The sequence below is a fragment of the Bufo gargarizans genome, chromosome 2, assembly GCF_014858855.1.
Source record: "Bufo gargarizans isolate SCDJY-AF-19 chromosome 2, ASM1485885v1, whole genome shotgun sequence".
Classification (NCBI taxonomy): domain Eukaryota; kingdom Metazoa; phylum Chordata; class Amphibia; order Anura; family Bufonidae; genus Bufo; species Bufo gargarizans.
The window spans coordinates 241,073,592-241,097,693 of NC_058081.1; the positions used below are offsets into that span (position 1 = coordinate 241,073,592).

General features: G+C 43.3%; 1 protein-coding gene across 2 annotated transcripts in view; it reads right to left on the minus strand.

Moving 5' to 3' along the window:
• PHTF2 (putative homeodomain transcription factor 2) overlaps window positions 1–24,102 on the minus strand; it is a 108,668-nt gene that overhangs the window by 52,239 nt on the left and 32,327 nt on the right. For both annotated transcript variants that reach the window (XM_044280140.1, XM_044280139.1), the window contains exon 2: window positions 9,952–10,022. In XM_044280140.1, the coding sequence (XP_044136075.1) occupies window positions 9,952–9,996 (45 nt within the window). In that variant the 5' untranslated portion in view covers window positions 9,997–10,022. The remainder of the gene's footprint in view (window positions 1–9,951; window positions 10,023–24,102) is intronic.

Below are 24,102 nucleotides of genomic sequence, written 5' to 3' on the forward strand. Positions count from 1 at the left end.
ATCTCTCTCTCTCTATCTCACATACACACATATATATATATATATATATATATATATATATATATATATATATACACACACACTACATACATACATACATACATACATACATACATACATACATACACACACACACACACAGTACAGACCAAAAGTTTGGACACACCTTCTCATTCAAAGAGTTTTCTTTATTTTCATGACTATACAAAATTGTAGATTCACACTTAAGGCATCAAAACTATGAATTAACACATGTGGAATTATATACATAACAAAAAAGGGTGAAACAACTGAAAATATATCATATTCTAGGTTCTTCAAAGTAGCCACCTTTTGCTTTGATTACTGCTTTGCACACTCTTGGCATTCTCTTGATGAGCTTCAAGAGGTAGTCACCTGAAATGGTTTTCACTTCACAGGTGTGCCCTGTCAGGTTTAATAAGTGGGATTTCTTGCCTTATAAATGGGGTTGGGACCATCAGTTGCGTTGTGGAGAAGTCAGGTGGATACACAGCTGATAGTCCTACTGAATAGACTGTTAGAATTTGTATTATGGCAAGAAAAAAGCAGCGGCACCTGAGGGGATAACTGCCGGCACCTGCCTCCTGTATTAAAAGTTAAAGACGACCTTTTGTGGGTTCAGACTTTGTTAAGTAGCAAGCTACATAGAGCGGCGCCCAGGGATCTCCTTGCACTTACTATTATTCCTGGGCGCCTGCTGTGCCCCAGTTACGTCTCCTGCTCCGTATGCTAATTACTACTATCAGAGCAATGGGCAGGAGACAACAGCTTCTCTCCTGGGCGTTCCTTCTCCCTGGCTGTGACGTTCTGCGCTGCGATTAGACAGCGCTACAGCCAGGGAGAACGCCCAGGAGAGAAGCAGGAGACAGCAACTGTGCCACAGCGGGCGAACGGAGCGGCGCCCAGGAATAATAGTAAGTGCAGGGAGATCCCTGGGTGCCGCTCTATGTAGCCTGCTAACTTAAATCCGGACCCATGAAATGTCCTGCTATCATTGGTAGAGCAGTGTGCCCGCCCCTAGTGGCAGCTGCAGCAGCAGCACAAGGGGAGGGAGAGACTGCTTCCTTCTCCCCTGTGCTGCTGAGGGAACAGGAGCGCCCGAGCAGCAAAAACTGCGGCTCGGATGCGGACCAGAACAACAGTCGTGTGCATGTGGCCTAAAGGGAATGTGCCAAGTTTTCAAGTTATCCAAACTGCAAGTGGCGGTTCTATTGCTTAGAATCCTACTGATCCATAGTATGGGGGTCCCATTCCCCCACCCTGATGCAGTGGCAGACTCAGCATGCACCCTGCCTCTCCATTCATTCTCTATGGGACTTTCAGAACTAGCTGAGCGTTGTACTCTCTTATATTCGGCAGTCCCATGAAAAAAAAAAAAATGAAAGAAAAAATGAAGTAGAAGGGCACATCCTCAGCCTACCACTCAATCAGGTCAGGGAAACGGGATCCCAAATCTCAGAATGGTGGGGGTTCCAGCGGTCAGACCCCACTAATCAGTTAGTTCTGATTGTTCTTCTTTCTAATGACAAAAACGCCTACACTAGGCAGAGTCATGGATGTAGATCTTATCAAAAAGTACCATGCAGTCATGTATTAATACATGCAAGGAATTGCTGTGCTTTAGTAAATACGAACATAGCATAAAGGCTGTGTTTCGGCAAGACAAAAAAAACGTTGCATGCAACTACGAACTTACCCTTAGATAAATGCCTTAGGCCTCATGCACACGACCGTTCCGTTCCAAAAAACACGGAAGCAATTTGCGGAATGGACCAGGTGGCACATTGTAAAAATGCCTATTCTTGTCCGCAAAACGGACAAGAATAGGACAGGTTATATTTTTTTGCGGGGCCACGGAACGGAGCAACGGATGCGGACAGCACATGGAGTGCTGTCCGCATCTTTTGCGGCTCCATTGAAGTGAATGGGTCCGCATCCGAGCCGCAAAAACTGCGGCTTGGATGCTGACCAGAACAACAGTCGTGTGCATGAGGCCATCCAGACAGAATAACATACAGCTAAAGCGCCTGATGGTGTGGCATCCCTTCAAAACTGTTCCATCATCTGGAATCCATATAGTCAGGAGATGTCTGTGAGCGACATAAAACTGACTGACAAAGTAAAACGAAGCCAGACTGGCCCAAAAACTCAAAAGAAAGCATTTGTAGTTGAAAAGGAGTATGAGACTTTTCATTAAAGGCACACGCTATGCCTAGTGCATGGCGTGGGGGTCCGGTGTGTGACCCAGATCTGGTGTACGTTCTGCACCACCCACCCAGGCCCTGCACTACGCATAACACAGTGAATACGTTTTATTCAGAGTGCTTCTTTCATTTCAAATGGAAAACAATGACTAATCTGCATCATATAATCTAATGATGAACAGTATGGGAATAATTACAATATGCTTCATAATGTATCGTCAATGAAAGTAATAGCAACATATGAGTTGGAGTAATATATAGAGGATGCCATATCTGAAGGTCACCAGTGCAGAGCACATTTGTTACTCTTCGGTGTGGGAGGGAAACACACACCGAGCTTAGGAAGGAAGGGGGGGGAAGAGACAGGGAATCAGGCCTGAAAACCAGGGAAGCAAGATGGACACCTCCTAGTGAAAACCCTATCCTGACTGACTACCAGTATGAACAGACCCCAAAAGGTAGGCGAGTTCATACGCAGAAATACCTAGAGTATTACCTATCTAGCCCTATAGGACCCTGGTACTAATGGCAGGGACGAGACCAAAAGGAAGGACAAACAGGAGTCTCCTTCAGGCCTAATACAAACAATAGGGAAATTCAACACACAGAACCCAAACAAAATACAAAAGGGAAAGGAAAGATTTAACTGTAAAGGAGCAATGGAAGCACCAGGAACTCAGCCGAGATCCAACCACAAACAATCCACAGGCACAGAAGCTATAAACCGCACAGCATAGTGGGAGAAGCAACTATAAATAAGGAAGGTTAAATGACCACATAAGCAACACCTGGAAGCAAGGGGTATTGCCATTACCAGAAACAACACAGACCCCTACTGATCCACAAGGAAAACCTGTCAGATTAAACCACGTGTCTCGCAGATCTCCAGCCACTCACTGTCACCAGAACGTCCGTTTGTCTCGGTACGTCGGTGACAACATTCTAGCCAGCTCACTGGCCATAGCTATAGTGAAGCTCTGCACAGACAGCCATACTGACTCACTGGATCTACCGCTTGCATAACTTTACTTTTACAAGCTGAACAACTCTTGAACTATTTTAGTATTAGGCTTGTGGCCAGAATAGAAATGCACATTGCTGGTGAATGTCACTGGCTGTGGATTACATGCGAGTGACTGCAGCCTTGCCATAAGCCGTTCATTAGTCTAGATTACACAGAGAGTGAATCACTATTGAAAACAGACAAACTCAAACTGCAGGAGAATATGAGAGCCAGGGAATCCAGTGCTTGCGTATGACAAGCCCTTCCACACAAATAACTACAGCTAAGGGTACTTACACACTAGCGGCAGGACGGATCCGACAGGCTGTTCACCCTGTCGGATCCGTCCTGCCGCTAGTGTGAAAGTACCCTAAGGCTACTTCCACACTGGCGTTTTGGCTCTCCGTTTGAGATCCGTTCAGGGCTCTCATAAGCGGTGCAAAACAGATTCGTTTTGCCCTAATGCATTCTGAATAGATACATAATGCATCAGTTTGCCTTCGTTTCGCTTCCATTCCGCTCTGGATGCGGACACCAAAACGCTGCTTGCAGCGTTTTGGTGTCAGTCTGACGAAACTGAGCCAAACGGATCAATGTAAGTCACACAATGTAAATCAATCGGGACGGATCAGTTTTCACTGACAATAGAAAATGGATCCGTCCTCCATTGACTTTCAATGGTGTTTAAGACGGATCAGTCTTGGCTATGTTAAAGATAATACAAACGGATCCGTTCTGAACGGATGCAGACGGTTGTATTATCTGAATGGATCAGTTTGTGCAGATCCATGACGGATCCGCACCAAATGCGAGTGTGAAAGCAAATAGCTTATAGGCGTTTAGCGTGTAGGCTTCTGCGTGCTGGCTGGGATCATTTACTATAGTTTTGTCCAATTTCTTCCTCTGCATTTATATAATTTTTTTTTTTTTTTTAAGATCTAAAAAATTCCAGTCCAAAAGTAAAAAAATACCATTCTTCTTCACAAATGTACACTGGTTACACTGTCATTAGGCCAAATTGATGCTTGTAGCTTTATACAGCATTGGACATACAGTCATGGCCGTAAATGTTGGCACCCCTGAAATTTTTCAAGAAAATGAAGTATTTCTCACAGAAAAGTATTCCAGTAACACATGTTTTGCTATACACATGTTTATTCCCTTTGTGTGTATTGGAACAAAAACAAAAAAGTGAGGAAAAAAAAAGCAAATTGGACATAATGTCACACCAAACTCCAAAAATGGGCTGGACAAAATTATTGGCACCCTCAACTTAATATTTGGTTGCACACCCACTGGAAAAAATAACTGAAACCAGTCGCTTCCTATAACCATCAATAAGCTTCAGACACCTCTCACCCGGAATTTTGGACCACTCTTCCTTAGCAAACTGCTCCAGGTCTCTCTTATTGGAAGGGCGCCTTTTCCCAACAGCAATTTTAAGATCTCTCCACAGGTGTTCAATGGGATTTAGATCTGGACTCATTGCTGGCCACTTCAGAACTCTCCAACTCTTTGTTGCCATCCATTTCTGGGTGCTTTTTGACGTATGTTTGGGTCATTGTCCTGCAGGAAGACCCAAGATCTCGGACGCAAACCCAGCTTTCTGACACTGCGCTCTGCAGTGCGACCCAAAATCAGTTGGTAATCCTCAGATTTCGTGATGCCTTGCACACATTCAAGGCACCCAGTCCCAGAGGCAGCAAAACAACCCCAGAACATCAATGAACCTCCACCATATTTCACTGTAGGTACTGTGTTCTTTTCTTTGTAGGCCTCATTCCGTTTTCGGTAAACCGTAGAATGATGTGCTTTACCAAAAAGCTCTATCTTGGTCTCATCTGTCCACAAGAAGTTTTCCCAGAAGGATTTTGGCTTGCTTAAGTTCATTTTTGCAAAATGTAGTCTTGCTTTTTTATGTCTCTGTGTCAGCAGTGGGGTCCTCCTGGGTCTCCTGCCATAGCGTTTCATTTAAATGTCGACGGATAGTTCGCGCTAATACTGATGCTCCCTGAGCCTGCAGGACAGCTTGAATATCTTTGGAACTTGTTTGGGGCTGCTTATCCACCATCCGGACTATCCTGCGTTGACACCTTTCATCAATTTTTCTCTTCCGTCCACGTCCAGGGAGATTAGATGGGCTGGGCCATGGCCATGGGTTGCAAACTACTTGATAATGTTGCGCACCGTGGACAAAGGCAAATCTAGATCTCTGGAGATGGACTTGTGACCTTCAGATTGTTGATATGTTTCCACAATTTTGGTTCTCAAGTCCTCAGACAGTTCTCTTCTCCTCTTTCTGCTGTCCATGCTTAGTGTGGCGCACACAGACACACAGTGCAAAGACTAAGTGAACTTCTCTCTTTTTTTTATCTGCTTTCATGTGTGATTTTTATATTGCCCACATCTGTTACTTGCCCCAGGTGAGTTTAAAGGAGCGTCACATGCTTGAAACAATCTCATTTACCCCAAAATTTGAAAGGGTGCCAATAGTTTTGTCCAGCCCATTTTTGGAGTTTGGTGTGACATTATGTCCAGTTTGCTTTATTTTCTCCCTTTTTTGGTTTTGTTCCAATACACACAAAGGGAATAAACATGTGTATAGCAAAATGTGTGTTACTGCAATACTTTTCTGTAAGAAATACTTCATTTTCTTGAAAAATTTCAGGGGTGCCAACATTTACAGCCATGACTGTATGTTTCTTTTAGGCTCCAAAGCCGCTTCCCGCTAATTAGTCGGTGGGTTAAGTGGACAGCATTGCCTCAGTCAAGACGACCCACTTAGGGTATGTTTATGGCATGTCTCACTCTTCCATCAAATGCATATGTCAGGATTATTCCCCAAAGATTTCCTCTGACTGAAGGGTCCAATGTACGCCACCATATAATCATACATTGACATATACACCCATAGGCCCCAATACACTGGGCAGTATACTTTTTTTCTGCTATGCATAGGCTGAAAAGACACTCTTTTGGCATCTGTTGGGTGAATGGGGGCTTATGGATACATTTGACATACCTGCAATAAATCTTTCCCGGCACATAAGCCAATTGAAAAGGGAAAATACTGTGTCAGTATAGCCACAAAGAGGAACCGTAACATGTCCGTTTTAGCGACTACTTGCAATTCCCATGTAATAACCATTGTGGGGCATCTATCTTGATGACTATGTTGTGCCATTCCTATATTATTGCTGCTAGAAGTTTCAAAAGAATTACTAGCAGTTTGCAGTGAAGGTCCAGATGGGTGTTAAGCCTTATTCACACTTCAGTGTTCGGTCAGTGATTTTGAGCCAAAACCAGGTGCAGCTCTAAACACAGAACATGTGCAGATCTTTCCCTTATACCTTGATGTATGTGGAGGCTCCAATCCTGGTTTTGGCTCACAATCACTGATGGAAATCACTGACCAAAACACTGACGTGTGAATAAGGCTTTACTAGTTGGAAATGTGTCCCTGCAGAGGCCGACACTGGCAGCACTGATTGGATAATGTCAGACTGTGTAGGGACACCCCCAACTGGTAACAGTTGGTTTCTAGAAGTCAGAAGGTGTTCATATGATACAGTATCTAGGCTTTCAGAGGTTAAAAGGTCTCCACATAATACAGTATCTACAGGGTGTGATTTAGTGCTGCATTTTTATGTAGATCAACACTTCTGCACAACAGGACCTGCAATATGATCATACCAACATGTTCAGTTCATAGGCTGATCACAGTGACAACAAAGTATTGCAGAAAAGTGCTTACGAGTAGCATTTTTCTGAATGGACACGAATCTTGGACTGTCAAGTATCAGTCTGATCAATGTTAAAGGGGTTCTACAGTTTGTTTTAACTTATGATCTATCCTCTGGATAGATCATCAGCATCTGACCGGTGGGGGTCTGACACCTGTTTGAGAAGGCAGCGGCGCTGTTTACCGCTGGCCCTGTGACGTCACGACTAGTATCAACTAGCGTTGGCGGGGCTAAGCTCTGTTCACTTGAATGGAGCTTAGCCCCGCCCAGGCCATTTAATACTAGTCGCAACGTCACTGGGACAAGGGTAAACAGTGAGAAGGCCGCAGCGCTGCTGGAGCTCCGCTGCCTTCTCAAACAGCTGATCGGCGGGGGTCCAGGGTGCCGGATCCCCGCCGGTCAGATGCTGATGATCTATCCAGAGGAACCAAACTGTAGAACCTTTCATATGACCATGGCAGCCCATCATGGCATGGCACTGTGATGTGAAATGTTGGTGGAAGTGACATCGCTACTTGGGCAAAACATTAGGCTGTCCCTTTCTAGACTGTAATTATGCTTAGTAGAGTTATGTTTTCATAGATACAGAAAGGGGCTTCCTAAAACTCACAAGGATCTCAGACAATCCCCTTCATTTAGTTGTCAACCACACAATGGATTGTGGTCAGTTATATGAAGTATAATCTGGTTACCAAGACCCAGAGGAATTTTACATAGCACTAGGACTTTAATGGTGTGAGCAAACAGGAATTCTATACAGAAGCGGTTAGGGTACATTCATGTGACAGTAAAAAAAAAAAAAAAAAAAGTGTCACCATTGCAGTCTATGGGTATATTCACCTACCCGATTTTTTAATAGCCTTTTATTAACGGCCATCAAAAAAATAGAAAATGTCCTATTTTGTCCATTTTCATGGCCAGGGGGCCCCCATACAATGCAAGGAGGCTGCTTTTCAGTATGGCGGCCGCTTACAGCTGTTTATCTTCACAGTGGTGTGAATGTAGCCTTGGTCAGCAATGTACTGTTGGATTAAAGGTTGTATATGCTCCTTCACACTGTGTAACAGGATAAATCCACGTAAAGAGTCAACTACATACAGTTAAGCAGTCGTCCTAAAATATACCTGTAATCTTAGTGGACAGGGGATACGTTTATTTCATGAGACAACCCCTTTAAGATAGAAAGCCATAACTACATGAGCTCACAACATATGAGGTCTACAATGTTTTATCCACAGCTGGACAATGGCTCCAGCGCATTTCATTCTCTGAGAAATATTTAGTTCAATAACCTTGTCTAATGACAACTGCAGCGTCGTTCGGCTGCGGTTACTTCATGTGTAATGTAATCAGGGGACAGGAATTAGACCGATTACCTAAAGCCAGATTCCTTTTCAGCACTTCTGCCATTGAGAAAGCGTAACAACAACTGTTTAGATATAAATCAGGCTTCATAACCTCCCATTGTATGGCAGCATAACATTAGCCGCAATTACACCTGGGGGTTTAAGCAAGAAGAGTTTACTCATCTATTAGGAGCGACCGGTCAGTGGATCTGTTCCCACGATACAGACTGGCTCCTGTTCCTCACCAGTCTGTGAGCTGGATCCCGCGTGTGGCAGTACAGCTATACATTGGGAAAGCGCGCTCTGCTCATCCATACACTGACTTAGGCTACCTTTACATTAGCGTTTTTTGGCGGATCAGTCATGGATCTGCAAAAACGCTCCCGTTACAATAATACAACCGCATGCATCAGTCATGAACGGATCCGGCTGTATTATGTCTATTGTCTTCTAAAGCCTTGATGGATCCGTCTTGAACTCCATTGAAAGTCAATGGGGGACGGATCAGTTTTCTATGGTGTCAGAGAAAACATGATGTGGTGCGGAGCAAGACAGATCCGTCCTGACACACAATGTAAGCCAATGGGGACGGATCCGTCTTGCTCTGCACCACATCGCAAACAGAAAACCGCTGCTTGCAGCTTTATTCTGTCCGCGATGGGGACGCAACCAAACAGAATGGAATGCATTTTGGTGCATTCCGTTTCGTTCAGTTCAGTCTTGTCCCCATTTACAAATCAATGGGGACAAAACTGAAGCGATTTCTTCCGCTATTGAGATCCTATGACTGATCTCAATAGCGGAATTGAAAACGTGAATGTGAAAGTAGCCTAACCTGGAATGATGTTTTCACAAATTAAAGGCGTCACAACAGGCACTACGGCGTCTCCTTCATTGAGCACACTATAGTGGGCAGTACTGTATACCTGCTAGAAAGCAATAAGCTATATACACCCAAATTCACTAAAACTTTCACATTTCCCAATACTGCTCTCTGATTTATTCATATATACTACAACAACTCCAGGTATTACTGTACACATATGGGGTTATTTATCAAACTGGTGTAAAGTAGAACTGGCTCAGTTGCCCATAGCAACCAATCAGATTTCAGATTTAATTTTCCAAAGGAGCTGTCAAAAATGAAAGGTGGAATCTGATTGGTTGCTATGGGCAACTAAGCCAGTTCTACTTTACACCAGTTTGATAAATGACCCCAGATGACTATAAGATCCAGGAAACGTTCTAGAAAGTTGGGCTCCATTTGCCAAACACCTGAATTGCTGTGATCAGCTGTGTTATTACACCTAGCTCCATTCATAGCTCTGTGGACACAGCTCGTCAGGAGGGCTGCTTACAACCACCCGATGTTCTCTGAGGGACACTATTTGTAATACATGTTATTTTACCTCAGTCTTTGTAGTTCATCAAAAATAGATTTTAAAAACCGGACCTTCACATGTAAATACAATCTCAACATAAAGGGCACACAACACTTCTTGTATAGTGGAACAACCATTAACACAGGCACATAAAACAATGACAAAAAACTGCACACACTTACAATACATCATTAGGCTGACCCATTGCACACATACAAAACATACTAAATACTCAGAAGTCATAACTCTTACCTTTTTCTGGTACCAAACTATTGCATCGGTCACTTTGGAAGCCATTTATTCTACACCCTTGACATCTTAGGCTGCAATGAGAAAGAGAGACACTTACTTCCACTCTCCTGTGATGCTGTATAAATAGCTCAGATACCTGCACACCAAAGGGCGGGTGCCAATACTTCCATTACACCCTCCCTCATTCCTATTCTACAAACGTGTCTCCAAGCTTGTTGCAACATGCTAATAATACGGACTTAAAAAGTCCATCATCATCAATCATCATATTTTCGCTGTCTTACTCATATAACATGTATGTACGACATGTACAGTGGATATAAAAACTCTTACAATGGCAGACAAATGTTTTCAGGTTCATGTCCACCTTCAATGTGACCCCTTTACTCTACACAATTCCATTGAAAACCAAACCGAAATCATTTAGCGGTGGGGTAAAATTAATAATGTGGTTACATAAGTGTGAACACCGTCTTATAATTGGGGAGGTGGCTGTGTTCAGAACTAGCTAATCACAGTACTTGTGCTGCATGCCTGAATTTTTTTTGTCCGTCTAAAAAAACGGATCTCATACGGAAATGGTGTATAATTGATGCACAGGATCCGTTTGTTTTTTTCAGGTTACAACACATCAAAGTTATTGGTCAGGAGAAGGGTACAAAAAGGCATTAGACATACCATGAAACACAGTGAAGATGGTCATCAAGAAGTGGATACAATTTGGCACAACAGTGACATTTTAACAGGGGTGTGTAGACTTTTTATATCCACTGTATGTATAGTACGTGTGTGGCTGTGCATAGATGCAGATGTCAGCCGGCCCATAGCTGGTGTAGATTAGCTTTAGGGCTCATGCACACAAACTTTTTTTTAGTCCGCATCTTATCTGCATTTTTTGCGGGTCGGATGCGGACCCATTCACTTCAGTGCAGCCACAAAAGATGCGGAACAGCATACCATGTGCTGTCTGCATCCGAATGTCCATTCTGTGACTTTTGTTGCAGATTTTTCCATAACTGAATATCAGTTCCATTCATTTGAATGGGAAGGCAAGCACATGGATTTCTGCAAGCCCCAATCAAGCCACCCTTAGGGCCCTTGCACACGACCGTATGCCCTCCGAGATATACAGTCCGTAGGGCCATATGTCCCAGAGCGGCATTGATCGCGCGCACGGGAGTACACAGCATCATAGATTACAATGATGCTGTGCACTTTGGGCCGCCCGCGGGGCTATTGGGCCGCCCGCAGGGCTATTGTCCCGCACTCATAAGATCTTATGAGTGCGGGACAATAGCCCCGCGGGCGGCCCGACGTGCAAAGCGTCATTGTAAAATCTATGATACTGTGTACTCCCACGTGCACGATCAATGCCACTCTGGGACATATGGCCCGCTCACCGACCGTATGTCTCGGAGGGCATACGGTTGTGTGCAATGGCCCTTACTGGCACACAGCTTTATTTTACTTCTTTAAATATCAACCACAGCCTGTTGTAACTGTGGGAAAAATAATTACACTCACCTGCTCCCCGACGTTCTGTTCTGGCTCCCTTCACTAGGCTTTCTGTCCCTGTCCGTAAGCTTCCAGATGACCGCTTGGGGACATGTCAACACTGAGAACAATCATTGGCCGCAGTGACATACATGACTCTGTGCATCCAAAAGTTTACAGATGGGAACTGGAGGACGAGTGAAAGGAACCAAAGAAAGAGAACCGAACAGTAGGGAGCAGGATGTTTTTCCCACCAGTGCTGAAATGAGATAAAGTAAAAACGCTGGACAAGCATCCTACTTCAACACACATCTGGTTAAGGGTCCATTCACACGTCCGTATGAATGGGTCTGCAATTTGCGGAATGGCTGCGGACCCATTCATTTCAACGGGTCCGCAAAAGATCCGGGCAGCACACTGTGCGCTGTGCGCATCTGTAGTTCCGTTCTGCAGCCCCGCAAAAAAGATAGAACATGTCCTATTCCTGTTCGCAGCCATGGACAAGAATAGGCATTTCTATCACAGAACGCAGAACGCACATGGCCAGTGTACGTGTTTTTCAGAGCGCAAAACACTTGCAGAAGTGTGAATGGACCCTAAGACTGGCATATCAAATGCCATTTGTAAATCTAAAATCCATTGTAGAATCCTTCTGGGACTTGGTAAGCTGGGAAACACTAGGATCCCACAGACCGAAAAAATGCAGACAGCGCATGATGTCATCCGTGTGCTCTCTGCCGCCATTCTGCAAATTATACAGCATGTACTATTCTTGTCCGTTTTGCAGACAAGAATAGGCATTTCTATAACAGCGAGTGAAGAAAGTGTGGGATACGCATGGCTGGTATCCGTATTTTGAAACTCTACGGTTTGTGGATAAATTTATGTATACAACCGTACATAACATAACATTTCTAAACACATTTATCCTATATGTTACAGAAGAAATGATCATGTAGCCAAAATCGACATTGGAGGATAGAAAGAATAAGTGCCCGATTGGCAGGGTTCACCATTAATTTCTATGGGACTGCTAGAGCTAGCCGAGTGCTTGTACTCTGCTATCTCTTCCAGACCACATTAGTCAGACACACGACTGTTTATATTCAAACAGAGGAATCATGGGAACCCTTTCTAGTGATCAGCGGGCACAGCAGTCAGCCCCTTTGCCAAAGACCTATACCCTATCCTGTGTTCAGAGGATAAGCTATTGTCATGGGGTTACAACGATACCACACTTGTATCATTTTTCTTGCGTTTTAATATGAATTTTTTATTTATTTTTTTAAACCTTTGAGGGAAAAAAAAATAAAAATAATCCTGAAATAGCCCGAAGCTATTTCAGTGATGTAACAGGTTCCCCGATTTCTGTCGGGGAACGTTGTTACCATAGCAGAAGCGTGCGACTTCCGCTTCCGGGCTGCAAAAATGCCGTGGTCACATTTGACCACAGCATCTGATGGGTAAAATGTATGCTTTCAGCCTTATGGCTGATCGCATACATTTGCTGCAGTTCTCTGCTATTTAAAATAGCAGAAACCCGGCGGCTATGGCACCCGCTGCATGTGTGAGCAGGTGCTATATTTTGGGACCGGACTTAAGGAGTTAATATATGCAACTGAGCAACTAGGAGCAGTGGGGGTGTTATTACAGCTAGCAACTGCTCTCTCTGCAACTTCCGCGCCCTCTGCACTTTGATTGACAGGACCAGGCAATGTAAATGTGATCATGCCTGCCTGTTCCTATAAATACAAATGCAGAGGACGCTGCAGTGGCCGAAAGAGCTGAGCCCTTAGGTGTAACGACTACGCCCCCGTTGCTCCTAGAGGCTCACTAGCATATATTAACACATCATTTTTCTCATGCGTCCAACACAGATGTCGTCAGCTGCCAAGCGCACATGTAACAGGTCAGCCAGTTTTATAGGTAGAAATCTGCTGACTAAAGGCCTTTAATGGCTCACATATAGAGTATGTATCTCCATGTCATATTGTAATGTTATTTAATAAAGTAAGGTATTTTTAGGATTTTGACAGAATTTTTTTCCTTTCTGGATAGTCTATAACTTGTAAATAATATCCAATAAAATTTTCGGAATAAAAGATAGGGAGATAAATTTTATTTTGAGTGAAATTTTAAAAGGAGATATATGACCTATACTTCTTATATTCTTAGTAATTAAAACAAGAAACTGGTTAATTCTGGTTAACTAGTTAATAGTTAACTGGAGAATTACAGTAGAAGAAAATAAAATAAAAACACAGCCGCTATACAATGAAAGGCATTGTGCTTGGTAAGCTGTAAGGAATCCTCACCAAGCATTGCGGCATCTTCTAACAGCTGATTGGTGGAGGTCCCGGGGGTCCCACCAAAGGAAAACTCCTTTAAATATATTTGTGAAAAAGGAGACTGTCACACACTTTTTGTGTTTGTATTCCCAGTAACGATGTCACAATCTAACTGTACACACTAATCTGTGATACCGGCAATTGTTATAAAACACTGTTTTTAGCAAATTTTCAATTAAGGCTCCATTCAGACGTCCGTAACGGATCCACAAAACATGGACAGCGTCACTAATAGAATATGCCTATTCTTGTCTGCAATTGCGGACAAGAATAGGACATATTCTATTTTTTCGGGAACGGAATTGCGGACCCGGAAGTGCGGGTCCGCAATTCAGTATCTGGGCAGCACATCGTGCTGCCCCATAGAAATGAATGGGTCCGCAATTCCGTTTCCGCAAAATGTGGAACGAAATTGCGGACGTGTGAATGGGGCCTTAACATAACAGGCTAAAAAAAAAAAAAAAAAAAAAAAAAAAAAAAATCAATGTGCATAGCATTAAAGGGATTATCCAATATCATACAACAGCACCCCCATGTGCCGGGACCCTCAGCACCCCATAGAGTCACCTGCGATGCTGCTAGGCAAGCTCGTCCCCACCTGCCATTGCCATTTTTTAAGAAAAAGAAAAATCAAGCAGCATATGGATATGAAGTAGTCCAAGGCACTGCTGGAGGCTCCAATAATAATATTAACGTTTATTCAGATGAATAAACATGAATATTATTATTGGAACCTCTGATTAACTCAGATATGTTCAATAGCTTCCTAAGTATCTGTGGTGGGCTAGTTTCACACTAGCAGTAAATTCATCCGGCGGAGGAACAGCCTGTCTAAATACATCGTATCCGGCATAGCCAGAAAAGACCGGAGCACCGCCAGGCCACTATACCGGTTCGTTTCCTGCATTAGTGCTGTGATTTGGCTGACAAATACCACTGCAAGTTCCAGCATGTTCAGGTAGTAAATGGCTATGCTGGATGTAATATGTACAGGCAGGCTGTTCCTCTGCCGGAACTTCATGCCGGTAGAATTTTACCGCTAGTGTGAAACTAGCCTTAAAAATCAAAGGGATAGCACACGGTTACCTTTACATCATTTACACATTTGTGACAGGCAATAAATGATTTCAACAGCCATATTTGTGCTGGAGAAATAAAACTATTTTGCCTTTGCTTGGGGGTATGCGTTTTTTGTTGATGTTTAGGTTTTACACTAAATAACTTGATAAATTAATTCTTCTGGTTATTACATCCCCGTTGATAACTACTATGGGTATTTTTTTTTTCTTTTAATGTGTGCACAATAAAATGTATTTTATATTAAAATATTGTGGTTTTGTAGACTTTTTATTGCATTTGTAGTTTTTCTAATTCTCATTATGGAATTACTATTTTAAAACTTTACAGAGGGTGCTAAGAATAGGGCATGATTAGCTGAACGGCGGGGAACCGACTTACAGCACTCCTGCCGATCAGCCGTTTTGGTGGAGCTCCTTCGCCGGAAGTACACGGCCCTGTGAACCTTGTAGTGGATGGAGCTTGTTACTACATTACTGCTCCCACTGGAGTCAATAGGAGAAACGCAGAGGTGACGATCTCCGTCCACTACATAGTAGACGGAACTGTGCAGTTCTGGTGTCGACTTCCACTGATGGAGCGACAAGGTTGAATTGAGTAGCAGAGTCTCACTGCTCTTACCGTAAAGAATCCTCTTCTATGTTTGTGTACAAACCTTCTTTCCTCCAGACGCAGAGGATGTCCCCTCGTCACAGAGTTTATAAAAAAAACTTTTGATATGCCATCTAGGATATCAAAAGTTTTGACCAGTGGGGGTCTGAGTGCTGAGTACTGGTCCCTAGAGAAGAGAGAAGTGCTTGCAAAACGTGCTCTCGCTCTCTCCAATAGAAGTCTATGTGCCCGCCTTGAGAGAGAGCGCGATAGGTCAGTGCTTTCTGTCTCATTCTAGGGATCGTGACCAAAATGAAAGCAGATATCTGGTTTAGATAACCCTTTTTAAAATACCAGATTAAGAAATTGTGAGCTCAGAGAAGAAAAAATCCCGCATTCAGGACTCTCATCTATTAGCCAGAGTAAACAGAGGCCACTGATTTCAATTGGACATGTAATGCTTAATTTTGCCTGAAGGGGCGATGTAGAGTATTGCTGCCATTTTTCCAACAGATTATAGCAGAGGAGGGAACCCTGCAATAATTTTGTCTGGGCACTTCTAAGAAATAGTCATTATTAAAGGGTTATCCAACCCCTATAATGACCCCCCCCCCCCAATGCCGGAGGACCTCATATAGGTTATACTAACCCTGCTCCCCGACACAGCAACCGCTGCATCTCCCCTTTGCACGGATCAAAATCCAGCGACAGGGGAAGGGGGTTGTGGGATTCAGCCAATAGCAGGCCGCTATGGGGACGAGCCTCCCAGCATCACGGGTGACGCTAGGGAGGCTCTTCCCCGTTGAGACCTGCTATTGGCTGTTCCCCCCGTTGCCGGATGTTTTGATCAGTGCGGCGTGGAGATTCAGCGACGGCAGTGTGGGGGATCAAGAATGACATGGGTATCTGGGAGCGGGGTAGGTATAATCTATATGAGGGGCCTAGGCATTATAGCGGTTGGATAAGGCTACTTTCACACTAGCGTTCGATCGGATCCGTTCTGAACGGATCCGATCATATTAATGCAGACGGAGGCTCCGTTCAGTACGGATCCGTCTGCATTAATAACTTAGAAAAAATTCTAAGTGTGAAAGTAGCCTGAGCGGATCCGTTCAGACTTTCAATGTAAAGTCAATGGGGGACGGATCCGCTTGAAGATTGAGCCATATGGTGACATCTTCAAGCGGATCCGTTCCCATTGACTTACATTGTAAGTCTGAACGGATCCGCTCGCCTCCGCACGGCCAGGCGGACAGCTGAACGCTGCTTGCAGCGTTCAGCTGTCCGCCTGTCCGTGCGGAGGCGAGCGGAGCGGAGGCTGAACGCCGCCAGACTGATGCAGTCTGAGCGGATCCGCTCCATTCAGACTGCATCAGGGCTGGACGGAGGCGGTCGGGTCCGCTCGTGAGCTCCTTCAAACGGAGCTCACGAACGGACCTATGAACGCTAGTGTGAAAGTAGCCTAACCCCTGTAAAACACAATAGATCACCTTTACATATGAATGCCCCCCTACAACTTGACATGCTCATTATTTACAGACTGTCCCATCATCCCTTTACCCATGTTGGACTATAACAGGACGGCATAATATCCACAGGTACTTATGTCAAAGCAAACGGCATCTTTACAGTCTGCATTATGCAAACCGCGCTATAAAACCTATTCACTTACCCATTGTAATGTGTTCTACGGAAATAATCAGCATAATGTTCCGAGCAGTCAATGTCAAGGATATTTCAAAGCATTTCCTTCGGCAGAAATAAGCACCTTACACAGGGACATATATAAGAATACAAAGGACAAAGAAGTCTCTTCTGGTGTTCGGATGGAGAAAAGCTAGAGATTTAACCCCTTCACGCTCAGCGATGTTATATTACATCACTGAGTACAGTGAGACAAAGGGCTATTCCCAGCTGGACATTTATGACGTATAGATAAGATATGCCATAGGTGTTAGGGCTCATGCACACGACAGTATTTTGTGTTCAGTATACTGGCCTTTTTTTAGTTCAGTATGCGGTACATATACTGACCATTCATTTCAATGGTTCAGCAAAAAATACTGAAGTGTCTCCGTCTGCATTCCGTTTCAGTATTTCCGTATAGTGAAAAGATAGAACATGTCCTATTCTTGTCCGCAAATCACGGTGCTTGGCTCCATTCAAGTCAATGGGTCCGCAAAAAAACGGAACACATACGGAAATGCATCCGTATGTCTTCCGTATCCGTTCTGTTTTTGCTGAACCGTCTATTGAAAATTATATGCCAGCCCAATTTTTTCTATGTAATGACTGTATACTGTATATGGCATATGGAAAAACGGAAAGGAAACAGAAACACAACGGAAACAAATAACGGAACAACGGATCCGTAAAAAACGGACCGCAAAACACTGAAAAAGCCATACTGTCATGTGCATGAGCCCTTACTGTCTAGTAGGTGCGGGTCTGTCCTATCTCAAGAACAAGGCCCCAATGTGAATGGTGAGCAAGCAATGCATATTGTACTTGGCTTTATCCGTTCACTGCTATGGGACTGAAGCGGTAAATGGAGGGGTGGGCAGGCATGCTTGGCTATTTTTGGAAGGTCCATATAAGTGAATGGAGAGCATGATGCATATGCATGGCGCGCTCTTCATTCATGTTGGGGACTAGTTCTTGAGACAGGATCAGGGCCAAGTGGAGGGACCTGTATCTGTCAGACATTTACAGCATATCCTATCTTAAGACATTAATGTTCAGATGGCACAACCCCTTAACACTCAGTGTCATAGGCGTATGTTACAGGGATGCTTGGGGCTCAAGAGTACTATACAGCAGACACCCAGCTCTCACTCTTGGGATTGGAGAGGACTCAGATCCTGGCAGTTTGACCCCTCATATGCCATGGTCAACAGCGACCACAATATCTGAGTGGTTATAAAGAGAGAGCACCCTCTGTCCTCTGATCAACACCCCACAAACTCAATTGCAGGGTGCTGCGTTATCATGGCAGTCGGGGGCCTTCTAAAGTCTTTCAGGCCTGCCATGCTCCAGGTGCTATTGTATCCTGCCTCTGTAAAAATGTATATCCATTGTAATACAGAAAAAAATAAAAATAAATGAAAATTATCAAAAAGGTCATATATATCCCAAATGGGGTAAAAAAAAAAAAAAATATGCTCACAAAAAGCAACTTACAAATGTGTATATGTATGTATGTATGTATGTATGTATGTATGTATGTATGTATGTATGTATGTATGTATGTATATATATATATATATATATATATATATATATATATATATATATATGTATGTATCTCCATCCATAATCCTTCTGACCTGCAGAATAAGGGTCCATTCACACGTCCGTTGTTTGTTTCCTGATCTGTTCCGTTTTTTGCTGAACAGATCTGGACCAGATCTGGACCCATTCATTTTCAATGGGTCCTGAAAAAAAACGGACAGCACAATGTCAGATTTTTTATCAGGACCCATTGAAAATGAATGGGTCCAGATCTGGTCCAGATCTGTTCAGCAAAAAACGGAACAGATCAGGAAAGAAACAACGGACGTGTGAATGGACCCTAAAGATAACATATCATTACTGTGCAGTGAACAATGGTGGGATTGCATTGGTTTTTCACACTGTCACCCCCACCACTCAAAATGGTGCCATTAAAAAATAAAATACAACTCATCCCTCATACGGCTATGGTGATGGAAAAATAAAAAAAAAGTTATGGCTTTTGAAATGCAGAGATGAAAACGTAGCAAACTAGGCCGCAGCCTTGATGGTTCATAAAGGTAAAAAGAGAAGCCAAGCAATACTTTACGTTACATTGCAACTGTGGTCTTTATGCCAAAGGTAAGTGCTGCTTTATGATTACTGTGACCCTGGCATAATTGCTTTGCCAGATAATGCATTATACTGATGCACGGCCAATCTAATACTCAAGGAATCACATCAATCTTCCAACCATACTTGTATTCTGCCAGGAGCAAAGTGGATCAGGTCCCTTTTCTAAAGCAATACTTAACTCTTGCCTTGGCATTTTATCATAAAAGATAGCTGCAGCTATCCTATCTACTGAACTTGTATGGGCCATAAAGCTCTATTCTATAGGGAATGATGCAAAGGTTTCCTTTATACAGACATGATCCAGTTAGGTACTTGGTACTAAATATAGAAGCTCTAACTTAGGCCTAATGCACACAAACGTATTTTCATTCCGTTTCCTTTCCGTTTTGTTTGCGGATCGTATACGGAACCATTCACTTAAATGGGTCCACAAAAAAAAAAAAACGGAAGGTACGCCGTGTGTATTCCGTTCAGCAAAAAAAAAACAGAACATGTCCTATTATTGTCCGCATTACGGACAAGGATAGTAAAGAGGCCTTAAAGAAGTTATCCAAGGTCTATAATGCCCCCTTCCCCCATATGCCCAGGCCCCTCACACAGACAGTACTTATCTCGCCCCCCACAAACGAGGATCAAGGATTTTTTTTTAGTCGAATTACTCGATTTAATCGAGTACTCGTTGCAGCCCTAATGTTAACTTTATTCTGGGGGTCAGAAGGATTATGGAGATATATATGGGCGATGAGGGGTAGGGTTTCAGCCAATAGCAGGCCGTGACAAGAATGAGCCTCTCTAGTGTCACCCGCAAGCATTTTGGGGTATATATTGTGTATTAAATAACTTTTGTTATTTAATTTTTAGGGAAAGATAAAAACTGCAATTTTAACATTATTTTGTGGATTTACAGAGTTCACTGTGTGGTATAAATGACATAACTTAATTATGTGGGTCACTACAATGATGATAATGAGTGAGGGAGCGTCTGCCAAGTGCAGGGACAGGGAGAAGTGCACACAGCCCAGGCACTGTTATCAGCTGCTGGGGAGGACCTGGCTTTAATCATTTACTTACAGTCCCTGGCTGTCAGTAATCTGACCTTGCACGCTGCTGCTGCTGCTTCTGCGTCCTCCATACTTCAACAGATAGCCGGACCATGCCTAGCAACCCTCTTTTAAAGCACAGGTAAAAGTAGGCAGTACAGGGAACAAAAAATGTGTTATTAAAGGGGTTGTCCAAGTTATATTTATTTATTTTTATTTTTTTTGGGCGGGGGTCCGACACCCCGGCACCCCCTCCGATCAGCTGTTTGAAGAGAAGGCGCGCGCGGTGTCAGCGCTGCCTCCTCTTCACTGTTTACCTTCTAGCCGTTGCATCTGCAGTGCTGAGCAGGTGTAATTACACCTAACCGTCCCATTCATTTCAATTGGACAGCTTGGGTGTAATTACACCTGCTCAGCACTGCAGATGCAACGGCTAGAAGGTAAACAGTGAAGAGGAGGCAGCGCTGACACCGCGCACGCCTTCTCTTCAAAGAGCTAATCGGAGTGGGTGCCGGGGTGTCGGACCCCCGCCCAAAAAAATAAATAAAATAAAAAATAAATATAACTTGGACAACCCCTTTAATAACACATTTTTTGTTCCCTGTACTGCCTACTTTTACCTGTGCTTTAAAAGTATATATATATATATATATATATATATATATTATATTATATTATATAATGATGTATAGTCTTGTGTACACGCAGTCTTACCCTTCGGGCCTCGATGCGCTTAGCTGACTAATGTGCTGCCACCACATGGGTGATTAAATATACTTGCTTTACCGAAGAAACCGTCTGGAGTGCTGTCCGATTTTTTCCATTGTCTACTAGTGGGTAAGCTCCAGTTACCGTACTTGGACTTTGCACCCGCTTTTTGCTTCATAGGTGGTGCTGTCGGTAGATTTTTATACTAATATATATATTATATATCTCTAATGGATGGGGGTCAAAGTCTAGGCACCAGCACTGATCAGCTAAAGGGGTCACGGCCCTCGGATCCTGAACGGATCTCACAGGCGGACCCAGAAACACCAGTGTGAAAGTAGCCTTACCTGCGATTATTCCCGACTCGATTTCTAACAGTGATTTCTCCTCTGTTGGTTGGACTTTAGGCTACTTTCACACTAGCGTTTTTTTGTGGATCCGTCATGGATCAGCAAAAACGCTTCCATTACAATAAAACAATTGAAACACCATTTGAAGTCAATAGGGGACGGATCGGTTTTCTATTGTGCCAGATTGCGTCAGAGAAAACGTTTAGCTCCATTTCGTCAGGCGGACAGCAAAAAGCTGCAGGCAGCGTTTTGGTGTCCGCCTCCAGAGCAGAATGGTGACTGAACGGAGGCAAACTGATGCATTCTGAGTGGATCATTTTCCATTCAGATTGTATTAGAGCAAAACTGATCCGTTTTGGACCACTTTTAAGAGCCCTGAACGGATCTCACAAACGGAAAGACAAAATTCTAGTGTGAAAGTAGTCTTAGCTGGGTTGAAAGCCTGGAATGTCAGCTTTCAAACAAGACCAGTTGCATGTTCCTAGCTGCTACTAATCAGGAGATATCACCATCTAAAGCAGCCCGCCCCCCTCCAGTTATCTACTTTTCCGACTGCCCGAGCTGGACTCGGGCAAAGCAGTTAGGTGGTAATTATGGTAAAGTGGAAAACTACTGATACTTTTATAAGAGCCTCTGATGCCATAGAGATCTACTAATTGAGGCAATTTTCCTGTGGAGTGAAAGGCCATGCCAAGCTAAGCATGGAGCATCAGGCTGAAATCAGGCTAAACTGCACAGTAGTTGGGGGGGGGGGGGGGGAAGAGAGATTATTTTGCTATTAGAACACAGATAAAGCGGCTTTACAAGTGGAGGTAAAAGGGTTGTGCTGGGGTTTTATATTGATGATGTATCCTCGGGATAGGTCATCAATATCTGATCGGAGGGGATCCGACACCCAGCACCCCATGAGAGCGCTGCATCCTCTTCATTACATTACACATCGCCTCCCTTACAGTGGCGGCGTAGTGTAATTACAAGTACTCGCTCCATTTAAGTACTTGCAATTACACTCGTTTCTGAGACGACAGGCAGTGAAATGAAGAGAAAGTAGAGCTTGCATGGAGGCTGCCTTCTCTTCAAAAAGCTGATTGGCGGGGTTGCCGGACCCTCTTCGATCTGATATTGATGACCTATCTGGAGGATAGGTCATCAATATAAAACCCCTGCACAACCCCTTTAAGCTGGCCGTACACATGACCTTAAAGTCAGCCGAAATGGATGACCATTGCTTGAAAAATTTTAGTTGACCATTGCTTGAAAAATTAGCGATGGACCAAAATGTCATCAGCCAGGTTGGAAAATGTCATCCATGGTAAGCCAAAACTACAGGTACATGGCAATTCAGCTGTTCATTTACACTGTGCACAAGGATCATGGAGTCCTAAAAAAATAAAAAATAAACTGACGCCATGGTTGGCCTGCTCCGTCTGACATGTTGCTGGTGGGTCAACTGCATGGTGGTCGATCATTGTGTCATGAGTAAGACCAGCTTTAGACAGTACGTGAAACAAGATGATTGTACAATCCATTGGGTCAAATAAGCATTGCGCCATGAAAAAAAAAAATATTCACCATATTAAATTTTTTCCGATTCATCACAATCCAAGTCTGCCTGCTCTTCTACATAATCCTGAATTAAAGGCTCTCCTTACTATCGGAGAGGGCCACTCAACGGCAATAAGCTATTATTTGCAGTAATAAAAGCATAACAAGCATCATAAATTCAGTAGCAGTAGGGTCATTTTCCATGACACCAACAGTAAAATCTGTAGAGGCAAGCAAGTGCATAGAGAAGAAGAATTACGGTATAGATACACAAACTTTAATTTACCCCAAAATTGCATATATCCGGCTGCATATAAACAGCGATCAATAAACAGAGGAAATTCTTACGAAAAGCACTCTGTAACTTACTATGAGACATACTTATTAAGGAAAATTGGGTGGTACTTTTGGCAAATCTGCAATTCAGCTATATTAAAGGGTAGTGCCCGAAACCTATTCATTTCCTATAACATGTCAAAACACTGAGAAAACGTATAACACATAGGCGATTTGTCTAAACTTCTGGCTACCCCTATACATAACCGATCTTCAGAAATGGTAAAGTATTGCTAGACTTTATACTGTGGAATTACTCTCTGGGTGACTACTAGTTCAGCACCATCTGCCATACTATACATCTATGCTTCTTCACAATACTCCACTGAAAAGGCAAGCATCAGTACAAAAACATGAGTGGTGAAAGATCAGCTAGGGGATATGTACGTGTTGTTAGGGTGGTTGGAAGGAGACACTGTACAAATGTACAGCCCAAACCTTTAATTATATAATTATAAGCAGGAATTCATATCACCAAGCACAACACAATGACTAAGGCCAATACAAAGTACTTTTCTCTTGGGGACACATGAGTCACACGCCTCACATGTCAAGAAGATGACAGCTGAGCGCTCTCTGGATTTGTTCCACCCATAACCAATAGCTGCTTACATAAAAGTATTTCAGAAACAAAGCCTCTGTTTTCAACAGCAGACTATGTAAATGTAATAATATTCCAGCATGCTAGAAAATAAAAACATAGTAAATCCAAAATTCGTTCAGTGGCATGTGGCACCACAGAAAAAGATACTTACAGCTCTGGAATAAATTTATGAATAATATGGAAAGCAAATCAAGTTGAAATCAGAAGCATTG